Genomic DNA, 17,939 nt, shown 5'->3' with positions numbered 1-17,939 from the left:
AAACCTTATTCTCGGTCGGACGCTTTCACTGATAGCGGTTCTGATGGGGCTCTCCATTAGAATCCTGCATGGTTTTCGTCCCTAAACTTAAGTCAATATCGGTGGTCACGATGGGTCATGATGAGTGCGATTTTTTTTTATGGAGAACGAACATGGGACGGTCCATCGTTTATTTATTTGAAATTTATTATTAATTAATGCCTTTAATGGATGAATGCGATACGACAGAAACTTTCCTATTGATATTAACAGTTTTATTAGCAATGACAACATACCAACCTTGGAAGTCATGTGCCTGTCACCTCGGTCATGTGTTGGGGTCTTGGAGAACAGCCACCTCGCCTTCCCCATCCCGCGACATTTTCGTCCCTAACTGTTCTTCATTCGTATTCCTGGTTTGGTTTCGCCGTGGAAAAACGATCGACGGCTGGAGGAGCTGTCCCAAGATCGCCTTGCCTAGACTTCTCCACATCCACATCGTGCTTGATTCCGGGTAATTTAGGATGTAGACCCCGCTCCTTGGAGTCTTGACAGCTGTCTGGGCTCTTAGCTTGATTTGCTCGTCACAGAATGCTAGCTCATTGACTATGGCAATCACAGTGACAGTACAGTCTAGTCTGAGCTCTCCACAAAATCTGAGTTTGATCCCGGATAGAATTAATTGACTTGGTCTTGTCAAAAGCTAATTGGACTGGCAGACAGGTGTCATACACCAATCGACAATAAACTCAGTATTGATTATTTTGCAATTACGATCATTGGCATCGAGCCAGCAGTGCACTGGCTCTGATACAGCACCTACGAAGGCAAGAGTCGACGTTGAGCGGTGCCTATGACTCAACAGTGATGATCTTCGCTGCAATCCGGTCTGGTTACTTCCAAACGGAGTATTTGATTGACTGGTTCGATGCCAATTTGTTGACCTTCTACCTGCACAGGGGCTTACTCAGCGTGTACGAATAATGGCTAAGACTCCGACCAAGATTCTTGGACAGGGTGACACGTCTCGGTACATGTACGCATGAGCATGCATAGGACGAGATGCAGGGTCTCCGACAAGTGGGAATGGCGTGACCGATCCACTGGTCCATTTCTGGCTCGCGTCGCGTCGCTTTGATCTGCCAGCTAGCTAATAAGGGGAAATGACAGGGATGCCAAACATCATTTGTGATATCCGTGCTGAAGTAATACATACTAGGGCAGGCTGGGCTGATCGAATCCGGGTTTGGTTCGGCTTCCAAACCCCATGGGGAGTCTTCTCCGTCTGGGGTAATAATCACGGCATATGGAGAACTGGTCTAACAAGCTCTCTCCACATCGCCCCACAACACAGCTTCCCCAGACTGAGCATTGACATTGTCGTGGAGTAGGCTGACTGTCTGTCTGCAATCTAACTATGTACTGCCCATTCTTAGTGCTGGCGCAGACGACTTACCGACGCCAATGGGGAGATCACAGTTAATAATCAATTCAGGGTCCACGCCATGTCCATTGTCTAGGATGCATGCATGCATGGCGAAGAAAGAGCCGGCTGGCAAATCTGTCTGTCTGTCTATCTATCTACTCTGCAAATTCCCTGTCTTGCTTGTCTTGAGATAGCAACATCCAGTAGAGTATACACACTCAACTGTCTCGACGAGCAATATGGCACCCCGCGAGAAGAATGGCGTCCTCACAAACTGGAAATGTCTGGCCGCTTGCACCCTGATCTCCATGTCTCCGTTCCAATATGAAATCGATTTTACGATGATCGGTGGTTTCCAGGCCATGATTGGATTTCTCCAGGTAATATCATTCATAACATCAGGATACAGCTTGCTGCTTTTTTTTTCGTCTGCATAATATTCTAATGTGGGCGACAGGTGTATGGAGAGAGAGATCTTGAGACGTCGATTGGATGGAACATCTCCTACACACGCCAGCAGCTCGTTTCGTCTCTGATGACGCTCGGCGCATTCATTGCGTCGTCGTCTGCTGGTAGGCTCTATCTTTTGATTGTGTCCTCGTTTTGACAACTTCTGAACGAGTTCAGGTCCGATCGCCGTGGTTCTAGGCCGCAAAAGCAGTTTGTGGACGGCGTGCCTCCTGATCTACGTCGCCAACATCATCATGATGACCACCACGTCGATCGGCGCGCTGTACGCGGGTCGATTGATCATCGGTCTGGGGAACGGCCTTCTCATGACGTTTGCCCAGCTGTATATTCAGGTCAGTAGAGATTTGAAAGATGTGGACTGTCGTCAAGATCATTGATTGACGTTCTACGTGCATAATCTAGGAATGCGCCCCTGCCCGCTACCGCGGCGTCATGATCTCCATGTTCCAATTCTGGACCTCGCTCGGCTCCCTCATCGGCACCATCATCGACAACTTCACGGCCAAGATCATCGGCAAGAACAGCTACATCATCCCGCTGGGGCTGATCTATATTATCCCCGCGATCCTCTGCATCGGCATGCTGTTCATCCCCGAGTCTCCGCGGTGGCTGCTGCAGCACGGCAAGCGGGAGCAGGCGCGCAAAGCGCTGCTGTGGCTGCGTCCAGACCCAGAAACCGTCAGCCAGGAGCTGGATGAGATGCAGGCGGCGCTGGACATGGAGCGGAACCTGGCCGCGAGCGTGTCGGTGTGGGACATGTTCACCAACCCGGTCGACCGGCGACGGACGATTCTGGCTGTGTGTGGCGTGACGCTGCAGGCTGCCAGCGGTGCGATGTACATGATTGGTATGTCACCAGTTCATCATTATATACATGTATAGAATCATGCTAATTGAGCAGCCTACGGAACGTATTTCTTTGAAATGGCCAACGTCGGCAACGCGTTCGAGAACAGCTGCATCCTGACGGCGCTGGGAGTGGTGGCGATCGTGATCAACAGCGCAGTGGCCTCTCGGCTCGGGCGTCGACGAGTCTTCCTGACGGTCGGCATGACACTGTGTGGCATCAGCCAGCTGATCACGGCGGTGGTGTACACCGTGCAACCGGAGGCGGAGTCGACGGGCAAGGTGATAGTGGCGTTGGCGGTGATATTCATTGTTGGATACAACGTAGGCTTGCCGGAGTTTTTAGCTTATCTGAAACAGCGCGACTGATCTATACACAGGGGATGGTCTCGACTTATGCGTGGGTGTCTGGCGGCGAGCTGCCATCGCAGCGCCTTCGATCGTATACATTCGGTTTGGCCGCGGCGATTGGCTTTCTGGGAGCGGTGCGTTTTGCATTTTAATCATGCTATTAGTAACTGGCTAACACTGTGCAGTGGCTCACGACCTTTACGGCGCCGTACTTTATCAATCCCGACTCGCTGAACTGGGGGTGAGCACCGAACCACAATAAACAGAACATGAATCAACAAAACTAATCATTTACGATGATTTCAGTCCTAAGTACGGCTACATCTGGTTCCCATCCTGCCTGATCGGCGCCGCCTGGGTGTACTTTTACCTTCCGGAGGTCAAGAATCGTACTCTGGAGGAGATTGACGAGATGGTGAGAGCCAGGTCCCTCTAAGCTTAACTTCCATATCTAATCTTTATTTATGTACAGTTCGAAATGCGTGTCCCCGCGCGCAAGTTCTCGTCCTACAAGTGCGTTGGTCGTGCCGCGCTGGAAGCTGCCGAGAGGAAGAATAGCGAGGAAGAGAAAGGCAAGGAGAAAGAGAAGGAGGAGAATGGGGTGACGGAGGAGATCATTGAGAGGGTTGACTAACAGTCGAGCTTTGGTACTTTTTTCTTCCTCTTGGTCTTCGTGGAAGAGAGTGGGAAAGATTGAATTGGGTGGATGAAATGAGATTTGGCATTAGTCAGGGTATATACTCGAAGGAACGCATGACACAGGAAGTTAAAAAAAAAGTGATGGAAATAATGAGATGATGAACTGATGGATATCATATATCTCTCTATTCTGTTTTTTTATTATTGTTTTTGTTCATTGACTATCTGAATTCCCTTTAGGGTACATGTATACTACAGTAATGTCCTCCTCTCAGCTGTCCTACTACTATAACACTTTAATAAAGTAACTGCAACGAATCTCTCTTACTATGGAGGCAGATACTATCATACGCTCATTTAAACATATTTCTAGAAACAGACAACAACGAAATTCATGCACATAGTGTAAGAGACGCATACAATTCAGGTCTGTCAGGTCTGTCTGGCTATAGAAACTTCTTCACCACCTCATCAAACACCTCCTCGGCATGCTTCTCGGCATCAAACTTGAAAATCCAGTCCTCCCGCGGCAGGTGGATCGACTCTGGGTTCTGCTTCACCTTGTCCCAGTCCGCCTTGTGCCACATATCGCGCGTCGTCTCGCCTGTTTTTTGTACCTTGCGGACGCGGTCGTACCTGCATCCGTCGGTATCAGCAATGGTCTATCGATCGTTATGAATGAGGGCTGCATACCGAATATCCTGATACGCCCGCACCGCCGCCGGAATCCGGTCCTTACTGCCTGCTCGTTTGAGACAGACAGCAATCGTCGCGCCGTCCTCCATCGCCTGCGCCGCGCCCTGCACCGACGTCGGCAGAAACGGATGCGCAGAGTCGCCCAGCAGGGCGATGCGGCCGTGGTCGCTGATCCAGCGCGGCAGCGGGTCGCGATACACGAGCTTCCAGTCGACCAGCGAGGGCGTCTTTTCGACAATCGCCTTGCACATGGGGTCCCAGCCCTCGAGCACCTTGTACACATCTTCCAGCTTGCCGGGGAAGGACCATGATTCGTCGATGTCGGCTTCATCCTGTCAATGCGTTAGCACAGCTACATACGGAGTACACCTATCAGGTAGGTAGGAGGATACCCTATGCGTCAACACCCAGCAGCAGTCCTGCCCGTTCTTGATCGTCGAGAACAGGAAATGCACGTCCGGCCCGATCCAGCCGTTGAACGTGTCGCCGTTTTCGCAGAACTGCTTTGTGCGCGGGTCCTTGATCATGTCGGTGTTGGGGAACCTGCGTCGTCAGCAAGACAATTCACATATCAGGAACATTAAAGATATCTTGTTCCTACCACGCCCGATACACCGCATAACCACTCGACTTGGGCTTGTCAAAGTACCCCAGCACGAGTTCTCTTGCTTTGGACCGCACGCCATCCGCTCCGATGACCACGTCGGCGACGATCTTTCGAGTCAGAATCGAAAATCTACCTGACACCACCAGGTAGGAAGGGACATACCTTCTGTCCATCATCCAAAATGATGCCCGCATTGTTCTCATCCTCCCAGTACCGCGTCACCCGCTGGCCCAGATGGATCGGGATGCCCAGCTCTTCCCGAGCGTAGTGGAAGACGACGGAATGCAGCTCGCCGCGGTGGCCGTTGAACACGGGCGCCTCGGGGTCCATCTCTGGCGTCTTCTGGATGGTGATGATCTCGCCCGTGTCCCACTTGTGGATCCTGAAGCCGTAGTTGCGCAGGTCGATGCTCAGCGGCCGCATGCGCGCCGCCACGGCGCCGTTGGACCAGCGGTAGAAGATGCGGCCGGCGTTGGGGCCGAAGGAGATGATGTCGCCGAGGGGTTTGAGTTCTATCACCGTCAGCTGGTTGCCTAAATATATACATACGTAGTGAAAGGGTATGCATACCCGGGAACGACTCATAGATTTCAACCTCATGGCCCTGTCGATGGCACTCGATGGCCGCAGTCAACCCGCCGAATCCTAAATACAGCGACAATATCAGGCTGTGCTTCTCGAGAGGACCTTCTTTCTCTGCATTCTGTCAAGACGATAGGACCAGTCCACTCACCCGCACCGACAATAACGACCTTGACGCCCGTCGGCTTCGGCGCGGCAGTTGATGGAGACGCAGCAGAGCCATTGAGTACTGCCATGGTAGACGCAACGATCTGGATGGAATCTCTATGATTTATCTAAATAGGTTGAAATTCAGTTGGCGAGGAAGAAGCCCTGTTTTATCAGTAGTGGTAGTAGTAAGAGTGGTAATAGTGGCAAGTTCTGTCAATCCAAGAGAGTTTAAATAAATGATAGATAAGTACATAACATGTAGCTAGCTATGGTATAATGTAATTCACGAACGTGGATACATACAACAGGAGGAATTATTAATTAATTATACCGGACATTCTTAGCCCTGTCACAGTATTGCACAATATACCCGGTACGAACCGGATACAATGCTAATGATTAATCTCGTTAATTAATAATAATAACTACAGAATAGTTCCATCTGAATACACTTAGCTAGTCACTCAGGTAGGAAACCAGCTCGATTTACCCCTCATAATGACAGATGACAGAATGACAGAATGACAGATAATAGTGGAGCAGCAAGCTATCTTGCGGGGCTACCAACGTCCAAACCCCATATCTTGCCCTTTGACAAGTCCATGTAATGTATCTTGCTAGATCTGTGTACAGTATCCTACCCCACATGATCATGGTCGATCATGACGATATGACGATAATGATGTCCCCCGCAGATTTGGGTTTTACCGGTTAAGTCCGATCAGCCTGGCCAATTGGTGTAATTCATTCAATCCACTTCGCTCGATCGATCGAATAAGTATCGTCCCGAGATGAGTTACGATCGCATACGATCGATCCGATCTGCCAGGATTATTTATGAGCTGTGGGGCTCAGTCTAGATTGACTACTAGGTACCTACTTGCGATATAATATCCGTGGACGGAATTTCTACCTGCCCCTTAGGGTAATGCATGATCAGGGTTCGCAGTGGTGGGGCCGATCGATCTCACGCACATCCTTATTGTACTAGATGTGGATCTACAGTACACTCTATTTATTATACACTGTTTAATCCATTGAGATTCAGTTAGTTACCAGACATAATCCGACATGACCTCTCATCCCGAATTCGGCCAAACGACCACCGCGACAGAGGTCGCAAAGGCATTTTCGAGTCAGATTCGCAATAAGAATGGTATATACCTAACACACTGTACTGTGACAGCAAGCTGATACATGGTAGTCGTCATCACCGGCGTCGCGCCCAACTCCCTCGGGCAAGCCATGGCCCTGGCCATAGCGAGCCAGCACCCAGCCAAGCTGATCCTCGCGTCGCGCACAAAGGAGAAACTAGAGCAGGTCGCGCAGGAGATCTACAACGCCACGCCCAAGGCCAAAGAAGCGGGAACCATCGAGATTGTCGCGCTGGACCTCTCCTCCCAGCGCTCCGTCGAGCAGGCAGCCGCCCAGATCGCCGCAACGGTCGACACGGTCGACGTGCTGATCAACAACGCTGGCGTCATGGTACTGACTCCGCAGCGGACCGCAGAGGGCATCGAGCTGCAGTTCGGCACCAACTACCTCGGGCATTTCCTCTTCACGCTGCTGCTGCTGCGGCAGTTGAGGAATGCGGCTGCGAAGCCCGGCGTCGTGGGCGGCTCGACGCGCGTCGTCAATGTCACCAGCGCCGGCCACCGCTTGTCGCCTATCCGGTTCCATGACTACAATATCGAGGGCAAGGAGGTGCCCCCTGAGGAGCAGCCTCCGCCAGGGATCACGGCCGTGTACGGCAAGGCCGGGGAGTATAATGGCTGGTTGGCGTATGGGCAGTCGAAGACGGCGAACATTTTGTTTTCGGTGTATCTGAGCCAGAAGTTGCGGGAGAAGGGGATCGTGTCGTATGCAACACATCCGGGATGTACGTTTCATTCTCTTTCCTAATTAATTAGCACCGCTAATTCTCTCCTGATACAGCTATCTGGACAAACCTCAGCCGGCACCTCGACGACAAAGGCACCGAGATCATCGCCAAAACAGGGACATACTGGAAGTCCCTCGACGAGGGGGCAGCGACGATGCTGGTCGCGGCGTTTGATCCTGCGTTGAACGGTACACCACCCACACCACACATACATATAGACTGTACTGTACTGTACATGCTGACTCCTGCAGAACCCCCCGACCCGTCAGACGTCTATCTCAGCGACTGCCAGTTTGCCCAGGCCGCGTCGTTTGCACTGGACGTCCATGCGGCGGAGAGGCTGTATCGGTTGAGTGAGGAGTTGGTGAGGAGGACGTTTGACCTTGAGGGATAGCAAGAAGAGTACTGATTGTATGTGCTGTACTGTACATTTTGTGCTAGAGAGTCTCGTAGAGTCTGACGTTGGTTATGGTGATTAAGTCTTTGGTAAAGGGAAAAGAATTGCAGACTTACAGTCTCCTTCTACTAACCTGAGGTTCACTTATATCGATATATAACCCCGATAAAGGTTGGGTATTGGACTAACGATCTTTTCCTTTCGTGCCAATTCCAACTCGAATGGAAGAAAGAAAGAAAGAAATTAAATGAATTTCCTGATTTCTACCTCAATTTATACCATTATATTGGCTTCTGCGCTGTCACTACATAGCTATTGATTGCGTCAGCATTTCCATCTCTATGACCAGCAGAGACGACTCTACTCACTAATTATATATCGGATGGGCCTCTCTCCTCGTCACATCCTGCCGCACTTTGGCATTAAACTCCATCACCTCGTCCTTGGACCAGCCCAGAACATCAATGAAGGGGGTGAGAGTGAAGGCTTCGACACCTTCGATAAAGGACACTGCCATGAATGACCCAAGCTCTTTCTACATATACCGCAGGACCTTAATTAGCAGTGTATCTATCTCTATCTAGGTGTAGAATCTTACCAGTCGACGATCCTTTGGCCATGCCCCAATCGGCAGTTTGAAGATCTGCTCGTTAATCCTCGTGAAACCGGCCTGCTCGACCCATCCTTTCAGGAATGGCCCCGGATTCAACGTCCGGCCGACCTTGTCGCATGCCTCGCCCAGATAGCGCAGCATTTTGATGAGGTGGTTGTCTGGCGTGACGGAGTCGTCTTCGCTGTACGGCAGGGCTTCGAAATCTTGAAACTCGATCCAGCCGCCTGGTTTCAGGTTTCTAGTTACTTGTCAGCTGGACATCTTAGAAAAAAAAAAAGATGGCGTCAGGCTACTACTGGTAACATTGCTCAACTAGCCGGGGCCAGTCCCGGATCGCGGCACACATGTACCGACAGTGGATGTAGTCATAAGGCTGAGGACACACCCAGTCTTGTTCCACGTCGTCGATCATAAACTCGACGTTTTGAGGAAGCATCCTAGATATTAACTAAGTAAAATATGTGATCGTTCCGCGACGGGAGATGCTTACCATTGCGGTTGAATCGGGCTGAGATCATTGCCGACGATCTGAAAGGTCAGAAACTGCCCATGAGATTTACGGTACAGTACAGCGAGTCATCGACCTACATGCGCTGTGGGATAGAGATCACCTAGAAGAAAACATCAGCCATCAACTCGATTTGTCGCAGGTTGAATACAAACCCATCTGAATCGGCCAGATACCGGTCCCAGTTCCGATATCGAGAATCCGCATGCCCTCCGGGTTGATCGGGGCCAGAAACAGCCGGTCGCCTAGCAGCCGGTAGACGACATGATGCACCATGTCCAGACGATCCTGCTCCCACTCATCGTTGGGGAACTGGTAGCTTCCGGCCTGATAGCTGTGGTAGCGTCGGCCGTGTCTCCACTCGTAGGAGCGGGCACTCGTGGTCAAGGATGCGGTATACGTTGTGCTAGAACGGGCAAATCAATAATCATGGACACATGTACTCCGTACTTGCTGTGGATACATACAGCTCCTCGCTGTAGGTCGTCGCGTTGTCATTATTCTGTCCGCCCCGATCAGATCAGCAAGCAGCTCGCGCCAAGACTGGCGGTGACTTAAGTGACTGCGCACACCAACTTACAGTGCTGTACGCATCCTCGTCCACCTCCACGGTGGGCGCGACCTGGGCGGTACTGGTCGATGTGGATGGCCGCTGCGGCTGGTCCATTTGGAGAATCTTCTGCCGTGAGCGTTGCGCTGCGAGTCAGAGTGATTGTTAATTAGTTACCATTGGCATGGGCTCCGCCTGCGGGGTTTCCACGTTGGTGCGTTAGCTTAACCGCGGAGCAACAAGGCTGAGTATAGAAACATAGAATGTTCGCCCAGCCATGTTTCACAGGCTATGGATCCTGTTACAGCATGTTGGCATCCAGTTTTATCGACTGGTGCACCTCTTCCACTCCACACGCACAATGATGAACATGTCCTACGATTCCAAGTACAGTACATACATGACCCTAAAGGAAAGCTCCTAGACATTATCGCTATACGATAAAGAACCTATCTCCTACCTAGGCATGTACATACATTCATCATGCACTGTATTTAGTACCTAGTATCTAATGTCTACCCCTCTTTCTACCGACCATAGATATATACACGTATATATCTATACCTACATCTACATCTACTACAGCGCATACCGAAACGCAGGCGACCGATCCCCCATCCGACTCATCTCCTCAGCCGTGTAGCCGCCTGTCCCCTTCTCCGCGCGCAGCCGGTTGATCCGCTGGTACGAGAAACGCAGCACGGCGACGGCGATGAGGCCCGCGGCGACAAAGCCCAGTTCCAGCGAGTGGCCCAGAACGTACCGCGGGCTGTCCTGTTGGCGGTAGAAGTTGGATGCCATTGCTGAGAGCAGTCAAGTCAGTTAGTTGACTCGAATAGGGTACCAGTTTGTATCCTTTTTTCTTAAGGGGGATACTCACCTCCAGCAAGATTGCCTACGCCAATGTGGATGGCCATTCCCGCCGCGCGCTTGTACCCGCCGGCCAGGTTGTTGCTCATCCAGGTGACGTTGCCGGGGAAGGCCGGGTAAATGCCTGTAGAATCGTCAGGATGGGGGTTTATAATGATTGATGGCCGACAGATACTGACCCGCGACAGCCAGGAACACGCCAAAGTAGACGACGCCCGGAACGCCTCGTCCAGACGCAGCGAGGCAGATAATGAATCCACAGCCGATGCAGCACATGAAAAAGAAGATGAATGGAGACCGCTGGCCGGCTCGATCGGAGAGCCAGGCAGACAGTACGGAGATTCCGGCCGCGGTGATGTAGATCGGGACCTGGAGGCTGTCAGTTACTGTTGATGTAAAATAAATACTGTATGGAACGTATGTACAGTCAGCAGCTGCGCCGTCGAGGACGAATAGCCCAGGTCCTTGATAATAGTCGGCAGGAAAAGCGAACTGCCGTACAGCGGACAGACGATGCCCCAGTACACTGCATACGCGTCAGAAAAACAGACACTCCTGACGAAGAGAAGGACGACACACTGAGCAGCCCGAGATAGATCTGCCAGTCCGTAAACGCATCCCACACGTATTTCCACTTGAATTGCTCGACCTCTTCTACGTGCGTGTGGTCGTCCGATCCCTGATACTTCAGCCGATGGATCACCCACGCCCGCTCGTCCTCTGTCAGGAACGTGGCCGTTTCAGGGAAGTCGTAGATGACGAAGAAGGCGATGACCGCGACGACGACGGTCGCCAGGCCCTCGAGGATGAAGATCCATCGCCATCCGGCGTATCCGCCCACGCCGTCCATTTTCTGCGTGCGTCAGTGGAATGCTAATATCAACCGAGGGACAAGAGGAAAGCTCACCGCAATGGCGTACGCCAGCAGACCTGAAAATGCTCCCGCCACGCTGGCGGCGCTGAAGAACAGGGCTTGTCGGAACTGCGCCTCGTAGCGACAGTACCACATGGTAATGTAGAACGCGACGCCGGGGTAGAGACCGGCCTCTGCAGGAGGCCAGCAGTTAGCAAACTTTTCGCCAGGCGGCGCAGTGCAGATAAGTGGCAATGGCATAGATACCAGTCACACCGAGGAAGAGTCGCGCAAGCAGCAGACCATGATAATTGGTGACGATGCCCATGAGGGTCTGTCTATCTGTCAGTTGGATCATCTCAGGACATTAAATAAAATTAAATTTTTTTTAAAAAAAATGCCTGCTTACCATGACAACCCCCCAGGCGACCATGATCGAAGGCAGCCAGACCGACGGCCGGAACCGCTTTAGCAGGAGATTTGACGGGACTTCAAACGCGGCATACGTGAAGAAGAAGACGGTCACTTTTGTTTCAGCGTTAGACAGGGGACGGCGGACACGGCTTAAGCAAAGCGGAATTCTTCCTACAGCACCAGTTATATTGCGCCCCCGTCAGGTGGAGATCTTCGGCCAGGCCCTCGATCTTCGCGTTGCCAATGTTCCCCCGGTCCAGGAAGGAGAGCAGATACAAGACGGCCAGCATGGGGATGAGACGCAGGTCCATCTTCCTCAGCACCTTCTTGGCGTCGACATGGCTGAAGTCGGAGACGGCCTCGTCGTCCGACACGCGGTTATTATCGTCCAGATGGACGGATTTTTCGATCTGCTTCTCCGAGGGGGGGATTGTGTCAGGCATAATTTTTTTTTCTGGTTATGCGGAAGGCAGAACAGATTGCAATCGCAGGTTTGGTTTAACAGGAAGAAACAGCAATTCCAGAGTCCTTCGTATATATACGATCAACCCCAACCCCTCCTTGCGTCGGCCGAGAGGTTCATCCAGCGAACCAGACTATGTGGCCGAGGTAGGTATAGGCAGGACACGGACATCCAGTGCATCACGACCGTGCGCATTCTAGACCTGACGGATTGGCAGGCATGATGTCATGGCTGGCTGAGGAATGCTCCAGATGGGAATGCCGAATGCTGCAATTGCAGCCTGCGCATGTTCCTGCAGATAGAGCTGCCAATCCATCATGTCGAGACAGCACCAGAAACCGAATCGAACGATCGATCGATCGAACGTCAGTCAACTGCCGCAGACGAATGCCGTGATATTGGGCGGGATTGCAGATGATGGACGAGCGTGGAGCATTCCCCGAGACGGGACGCCACCGGGGCAGCAGCCAGTCACAATGCGCGGCGTTGATCATTTGTGGAGTACCCCGGACTTACCCCGCACTATGTCATATTCAATAGGAGTAGAAATAAAATTGCATCATGCCGTTTTCAGTAGCAACTGGCTTTAAACAGTGAAGGATATATGTACCACGTGTCCAAAGTTTTCCTAAATGAAGCCCCTGGATACTGTATTCTGTAGAAAAGCATAAACAGTCCTGATCCTGTTCATACGTAAAGCATAGCCCGAAAACGACAACAAAATCGCACATAAAAGAAAGGAAAAAGAAAGAAAGAAAGAAATCCTACACTGCAGGAGAAGTGCGAAAAAAAAAACCAGAGCTTCTAGCAGACTTTGTCTACTCAAGGCTTCCGCCCATAAACAAAGTACATAGGCGCATACAGATGCAGCGAACGATCCTTCAACTCAGTACAGACTTTTGCCACCAACGCCTCTCTCTCTGCAGAACTCCATCCAAGGACACGTGAGAGAAGTACCGGAGCGTAGGATTCAACGGCCTGGATCTGCTGAATTTGCTGGAAGCGGCCAATCTCCTTCATCTTGGGGTCTTTGGGCCAGGGGCCGACGGGGATCTTTGCATCATGATTATAATTAGTCGTTTTTTTTTAAAAAAAATTAAAACTGATTTTGAAAAAAAAAATATATGTATATACCAACCTTAAAAGCAGACTCCCTCACATCCACAAACCCCACTTTTTCCATCTTTTCCCTCCACAAGGGCACCATCTCAAAGCTCTTGCCGAACTTCTCAGCAGCTTCGCGGAGCATCTTACTACATGCTTGACTATTTGTAGCCTTGCTTGCGGTATCATCATCTGAGAGCCAATAGGCATAAAAGGCGTCCAATTCAAAGTATCCGCCAGGCTTGAGATGGTCGAACGCCTGACGGAAAAGCCGGTCTGTGTCGGCGATGCAGCCTTCTAGCTCACGGCCGTGGATAAAGTCGAACTTGGTCTTGAAGAGCCAGTCTTTTTCAAAGTCGTCGATTTCGAATGTGCAGTTCGGAGGGACCCTGATTTTTCACACCTGCTGTTAGCGTGTTCTCACAGGTAAGAGCATCAAAGGTATGTATGTACATGTACTACAATAAAACCATCCAGCCAAGAGGCGAAGGCCGTGGCATTTATTTTGGCTTAGTGACAAATTTCCAACATCGATAGAAGAAAAAGAGCATGAACGTAGATTGAAAGCAATTACCAAGGAGGTTGTATAGGACTCAAATCCGTGCCAATAACTTGCGCAGAAGGATATTCACTGTATATAGACCTCGACATCAGCCACAAACCTATATATGTACATACATGTATAACGAGAATGCACCTACTCAGCAAACTGTATAGCCCAGATCCCCGTCCCAGTACCAAGGTCCAATACACGCTGAAGATTCCTGCCAATCGGTGCAAGATGAAGTCTTCCACCAAGGACAAGGAGGTAGATATGATGCAGGAGGTCGATCCGGTCTTGTTCTTCTTCGTCGTTGGGCTAGCAATAAAAGTGAACTTGCTCAGTCATAGTTGTGAAGGATTAGAGCAGACAGAATAGTGTATGTATATATATATATCACCAGAATGTATATAAATATATATACCAGAATATATGTTCCTTCGTGGTATGCGTGGTATCGGCGTCCATTCTGGAAAGTGTTAACACTACTCTTTGAATAAAGTAGATATTACCTCAGTCAGAGAGAGACTTACCTCATATCTATTATTATTATTAAACCATGGATCATCTCGTTAGAAGATAACCATTGCATTGCATTATTATTACTTGTAGTTTCTGACACTTGGACTGAGAGAGGACACGTAGCTAGCTGTGCCAATGCTATAGAAAATAATCAAAGGTTGTCACGGTTGGATTGATGGTTGAATCGACTCACGATTCATAATAAACAGAATCGGTTTCTGCAGGGGTATCCTGACCAAAACGAAAAACAAACCACGTCAGTAGAACATGGTGCAGGAGTGCTCAGCTCAGATGCTTATTCACTCACATGTACTTCCAGGATATTCTCAGCTGGTTTTGGATTTTGAGTGGAGGGAATCTGATTCTGAGCCATGGCTCCAACGGCTTCGACGTTCGTTCGTCGAGGAGAGAGACGGAGTAGAGAGTAGAGTATGCAGACTGCAGCAGCAGAAAGAAAGAAACCTAGAGCGAGAGGGATACCTCGAGGTCTTATTATAAAAAAAAGCAACTGCTCTTCTGGATTCTGGTCCAGTTTCTGATACCGTCAGCACTACCTAGATATCCTTAGTAAGCCACCTGCAGGGCTATCAGCATTTTTGTTCTATCGTACTGGCCAGACTGACTCTTGTCATCCTGTCACTGTTCGATCGCTTAATGCGGGGATATGTTAGCCCTTCCAGTGCAGTTTCACCCCTGTACATACAATACCTAAAGTGTTCAATGCAGCTACATTAGCAGCATCTACGTGGCCTGATCTGATCCCTGCTAGCTGCTGTGGGCAGCGGGGAGAGTAAATACATGTCTGTATGTACAGTACGTACTACTGTGAAAATCAATGTAGATATCTTCTAGTCTCATCATTAGTTGTTGGGGCAAGCCACTATTGTATCATTTTCTCTTATAATACTCCGTATGGGGCAATTGTGCTAACGATGATTCCTAGATAGATATTTGTCCTTAATTTGCCAACACCTCCGCAATCTTCATATGCCCTCCCTTTGCAGCCGCCCGCAATGCAGTGCCATATCGTCCCCCACTGGCATCCCAATCAGCACCCTTGTCGAGCAGCAACTGCGCACAATCTCCCTGTCGCCGCGATACGCAGCTTCCTGCAGGGCGGTTGCACCATCATCGTCATCTGATGCTCCTTCAGCATTGACGTTGGCTCCCCGCTCAAGCAGCAACCGGACGACTTCGCGGTGTCCGTTCGTCGTCGCCAATAGCAGTGCGTTTCCCCCCAGGAGGCCGGCGGGCGCCTCGATGTCTGCTCCCCGGTCGAGCAGCAGCTGCACCGTCTCGACGTGCCCGGCGAGAGAAGCTGCAGCCAGAGAGCAACCGGCAGGGCCGCTCTGGGCATTGACATCAGCTCCGCTGTCAAGCAGAAGTTGTGCCACTTCGGTCAGACCGAATGATGCCGCGTAGTAGAGCGGGGTGGGCACTCTGTTGAAGCTGCTCGACGGGCGTGTAGCCATCGAAAAACGCCACCCAGTTGAGATAGGCTTCTCCTGGCTGGAAAAGCTCCATGATCAGCTGGTTCACTTTCCCTGCTGCTGCTGCTGCCAGCTGAGCATGCTTTGGCCAGTAGTTGGCCGCGTATCGGAGCAGTGGAGAAGTTGCAACAACGGGGGAGATGGCATAGTAGGGGCGATCGAACTGCAAGAGATACGCAAGACAGTCCTCTGCGATGGACGCATTGGCTTGCGCCTTGCGGATCGCATATCGACTTGCTGGCCCCGTTTGGATCCTCTCCGACAGCCTTGACGGAGAAATGCGCCAGTCTTACCTGCGGCCGCTCGGAAGAGTCTGCGTCAGACGCCGTCGTCACGAGTAAACTCGGGAGGATCGAGAGAATATCCCGCGGCTCCGGAAAGCGTCTGTCGGGGTCGAATCGCTTTTCCGAGTTGATGTCGATTGTCACCACTTCGGCCAGTTCGTCAAGCTACAGCGGCCGAGTGGAGCATACCAGCCACTGCAGGATCTTCACAGCGATGCCGGCGTGTTCGTCGTCGATCCTGCAGAGCATTCGATCGTATGTGTCGTCTAGCGTCTTGGGCAACGAAGCCAGAGCTTGTCGGAGCATTGACAGATCGAGGCAGTTCTCCAACGCGTCGAACTGGCAAGCAGCCCATCAGAACCTGTCGTGAAGCCTTGTATAAACAGTGCATGGTTCAATTTTTATTTAAAGCTTCGCATCGACTTACACCCCATCAGCCTTCTCCATCAACTTGTCCGCAATCTCCTTCTGCACCTCCGGCTGGTTTCTCCATCTTTGCAACTTCGGATCCGTCCGCAGTCTTTCGTTCACGTAGAGATGGATATCCTCATTCAGCCGCGCATTCTGAATCGAGACTCTTTTAATCTGAGGCAGACTCTCAAAACACTCCTCGATATCTGGCTCTCTTCGACTCGTGACGAGCGTATGCAGATTGCCGGTCTTCCAGCCGGCGATCTCCTTAATCATGCCCAAAAGCTCCTTTCGTTTTGCACACTCATCCAGAGCATCCACAATAATGAACGTCTCCTCAAATTCGAGGATCGTCTGCCGCAGAACGGCGAGAAGCTCCTTTGTCGAGGGCTGCTGGTTCTTGCCATCATCCATCTTCGACGAGAAAAGCGTCTCCAACGCCCGAGGGGTGCTGTTTTGGGCAGCAAGCTGTGTGAGCAGCGACCGGAGCATGTTTTCAGCCGATTGCATCCCGACGTCGTTGAAATCAAAATAGAAATACGCCGCTGCACTGGACGGTCGGAGCTGGCAGGCGTGCAGAATGTCGTCAATAATTGTCGAGCTCAGAACCGTCTTTCCGCACCCAGGAATCCCGTACAGCCAGAGCAGCGTGTCAGGACATGCCTTCCAGTCGGAGAATTCCTGACTCTCAAGAAACCAGACGCCCGTCTCTGATTGTCGTCCCTTGCGAGCGGCATCGTGGTTGCGGGATGGATCGGGGGCGGAGAGCCACCGATGGATATTGTCGCGTCGAGCGTCTGCCGCTGCTTGTATTAGCGGTACTGCTGCAGAGATCGAGAGTTGTACTGTACCTATGTCCATTGATTTGACATGCGTATTCTCCCTCAATGGCTAGGTAAAGCTCTTGTTCTTCTTTTCAGTTCTTAAATGTCCAGCCGACCGCAAGGCTGAAACAGTTTCAATAATGATCGACAGCGCGGCTGCAGCCAAGGCCCCTACCAGCCTTGCTGGCGATCAAGCACGTTGCACAGCCCCTGCATCCATCAGGAAATTCAAATGTCATTGGCATCTTTTAATGCACAGTGCAGTAGTCAATACTAGTAGTCATAAGGTAGGTGAGGAACACAGCTGCGCTAGCGGAATGACGCTGCATCTTCATCGAAGCATAGGAACATTATCATCTAATAATAATAAAAAAATATTCAGTATTAATTGATTAATTAACATCACTAACCACTAAAAAAGTAATTAATATTTTTAGATATTAAGTACGAAAATCATCACCCTCGT

The 17,939-nt window shown here is 50.8% G+C and overlaps 5 protein-coding genes across 5 annotated transcripts; 2 read left to right on the top strand and 3 right to left on the bottom strand.

The window, feature by feature from the left end:
- Nucleotides 1-1,644: 1,644 nt before the first annotated feature.
- On the top strand, nt 1,645-3,707 carry T310_5372 (Maltose permease; the record flags this gene model as incomplete). The annotated part of the gene is made up of 9 exons (XM_013471754.1): nt 1,645-1,785; nt 1,863-1,977; nt 2,033-2,208; nt 2,279-2,723; nt 2,778-3,046; nt 3,103-3,207; nt 3,259-3,314; nt 3,380-3,488; nt 3,546-3,707. The coding sequence occupies 9 exons, from the start codon at nt 1,645-1,647 to the stop codon at nt 3,705-3,707; spliced, it is 1,578 nt and encodes a 525-aa protein (XP_013327208.1).
- A 451-nt stretch (nt 3,708-4,158) lies between these two features.
- On the bottom strand, nt 4,159-5,833 carry T310_5371 (MAK1-like monooxygenase; the record flags this gene model as incomplete). The annotated part of the gene is made up of 7 exons (XM_013471753.1): nt 4,159-4,348; nt 4,406-4,740; nt 4,801-4,951; nt 5,010-5,122; nt 5,178-5,527; nt 5,565-5,711; nt 5,749-5,833. 7 exons carry the CDS (start codon nt 5,831-5,833, stop codon nt 4,159-4,161), a joined length of 1,371 nt encoding a protein of 456 aa, XP_013327207.1.
- Nucleotides 5,834-6,818: 985 nt separating this feature from the next.
- Nucleotides 6,819-8,023, top strand: T310_5370 (Short-chain dehydrogenase; the record flags this gene model as incomplete). Its single annotated transcript, XM_013471752.1, has 3 exons — nt 6,819-6,903; nt 6,952-7,626; nt 7,683-8,023. 3 exons carry the CDS (start codon nt 6,819-6,821, stop codon nt 8,021-8,023), a joined length of 1,101 nt encoding a protein of 366 aa, XP_013327206.1.
- A 284-nt stretch (nt 8,024-8,307) lies between these two features.
- Nucleotides 8,308-12,277, bottom strand: T310_5369 (MFS nicotinic acid transporter Tna1; the record flags this gene model as incomplete). The annotated part of the gene is made up of 21 exons (XM_013471751.1): nt 8,308-8,338; nt 8,395-8,561; nt 8,625-8,877; nt 8,990-9,076; nt 9,130-9,182; nt 9,228-9,250; nt 9,303-9,553; nt 9,615-9,649; nt 9,728-9,843; nt 9,875-9,986; nt 10,058-10,072; nt 10,174-10,185; nt 10,246-10,255; nt 10,290-10,500; nt 10,578-10,691; nt 10,747-10,936; nt 10,993-11,093; nt 11,147-11,420; nt 11,475-11,614; nt 11,697-11,762; nt 12,010-12,277. 21 exons carry the CDS (start codon nt 12,275-12,277, stop codon nt 8,308-8,310), a joined length of 2,529 nt encoding a protein of 842 aa, XP_013327205.1.
- An 842-nt stretch (nt 12,278-13,119) lies between these two features.
- On the bottom strand, nt 13,120-17,510 carry T310_5368 (uncharacterized protein; the record flags this gene model as incomplete). The annotated part of the gene is made up of 14 exons (XM_013471750.1): nt 13,120-13,350; nt 13,436-13,790; nt 13,976-14,063; nt 14,103-14,277; nt 14,367-14,427; nt 14,476-14,602; nt 14,658-14,682; nt 14,772-14,999; nt 15,168-15,233; nt 15,286-15,312; nt 15,544-15,835; nt 15,870-16,117; nt 16,428-16,476; nt 16,666-17,510. The coding sequence occupies 14 exons, from the start codon at nt 17,508-17,510 to the stop codon at nt 13,120-13,122; spliced, it is 2,817 nt and encodes a 938-aa protein (XP_013327204.1).
- Between the last annotated feature and the right edge of the window lie 429 nt (nt 17,511-17,939).

This window comes from Rasamsonia emersonii (genome assembly GCF_000968595.1).
Source record: "Rasamsonia emersonii CBS 393.64 chromosome Unknown ctg1118621760272, whole genome shotgun sequence".
NCBI lineage: Eukaryota > Fungi > Ascomycota > Eurotiomycetes > Eurotiales > Trichocomaceae > Rasamsonia > Rasamsonia emersonii.
The sequence above is the reverse complement of the archived record's forward strand: the minus strand, read 5'-3'. Positions and strand labels throughout refer to the sequence as shown.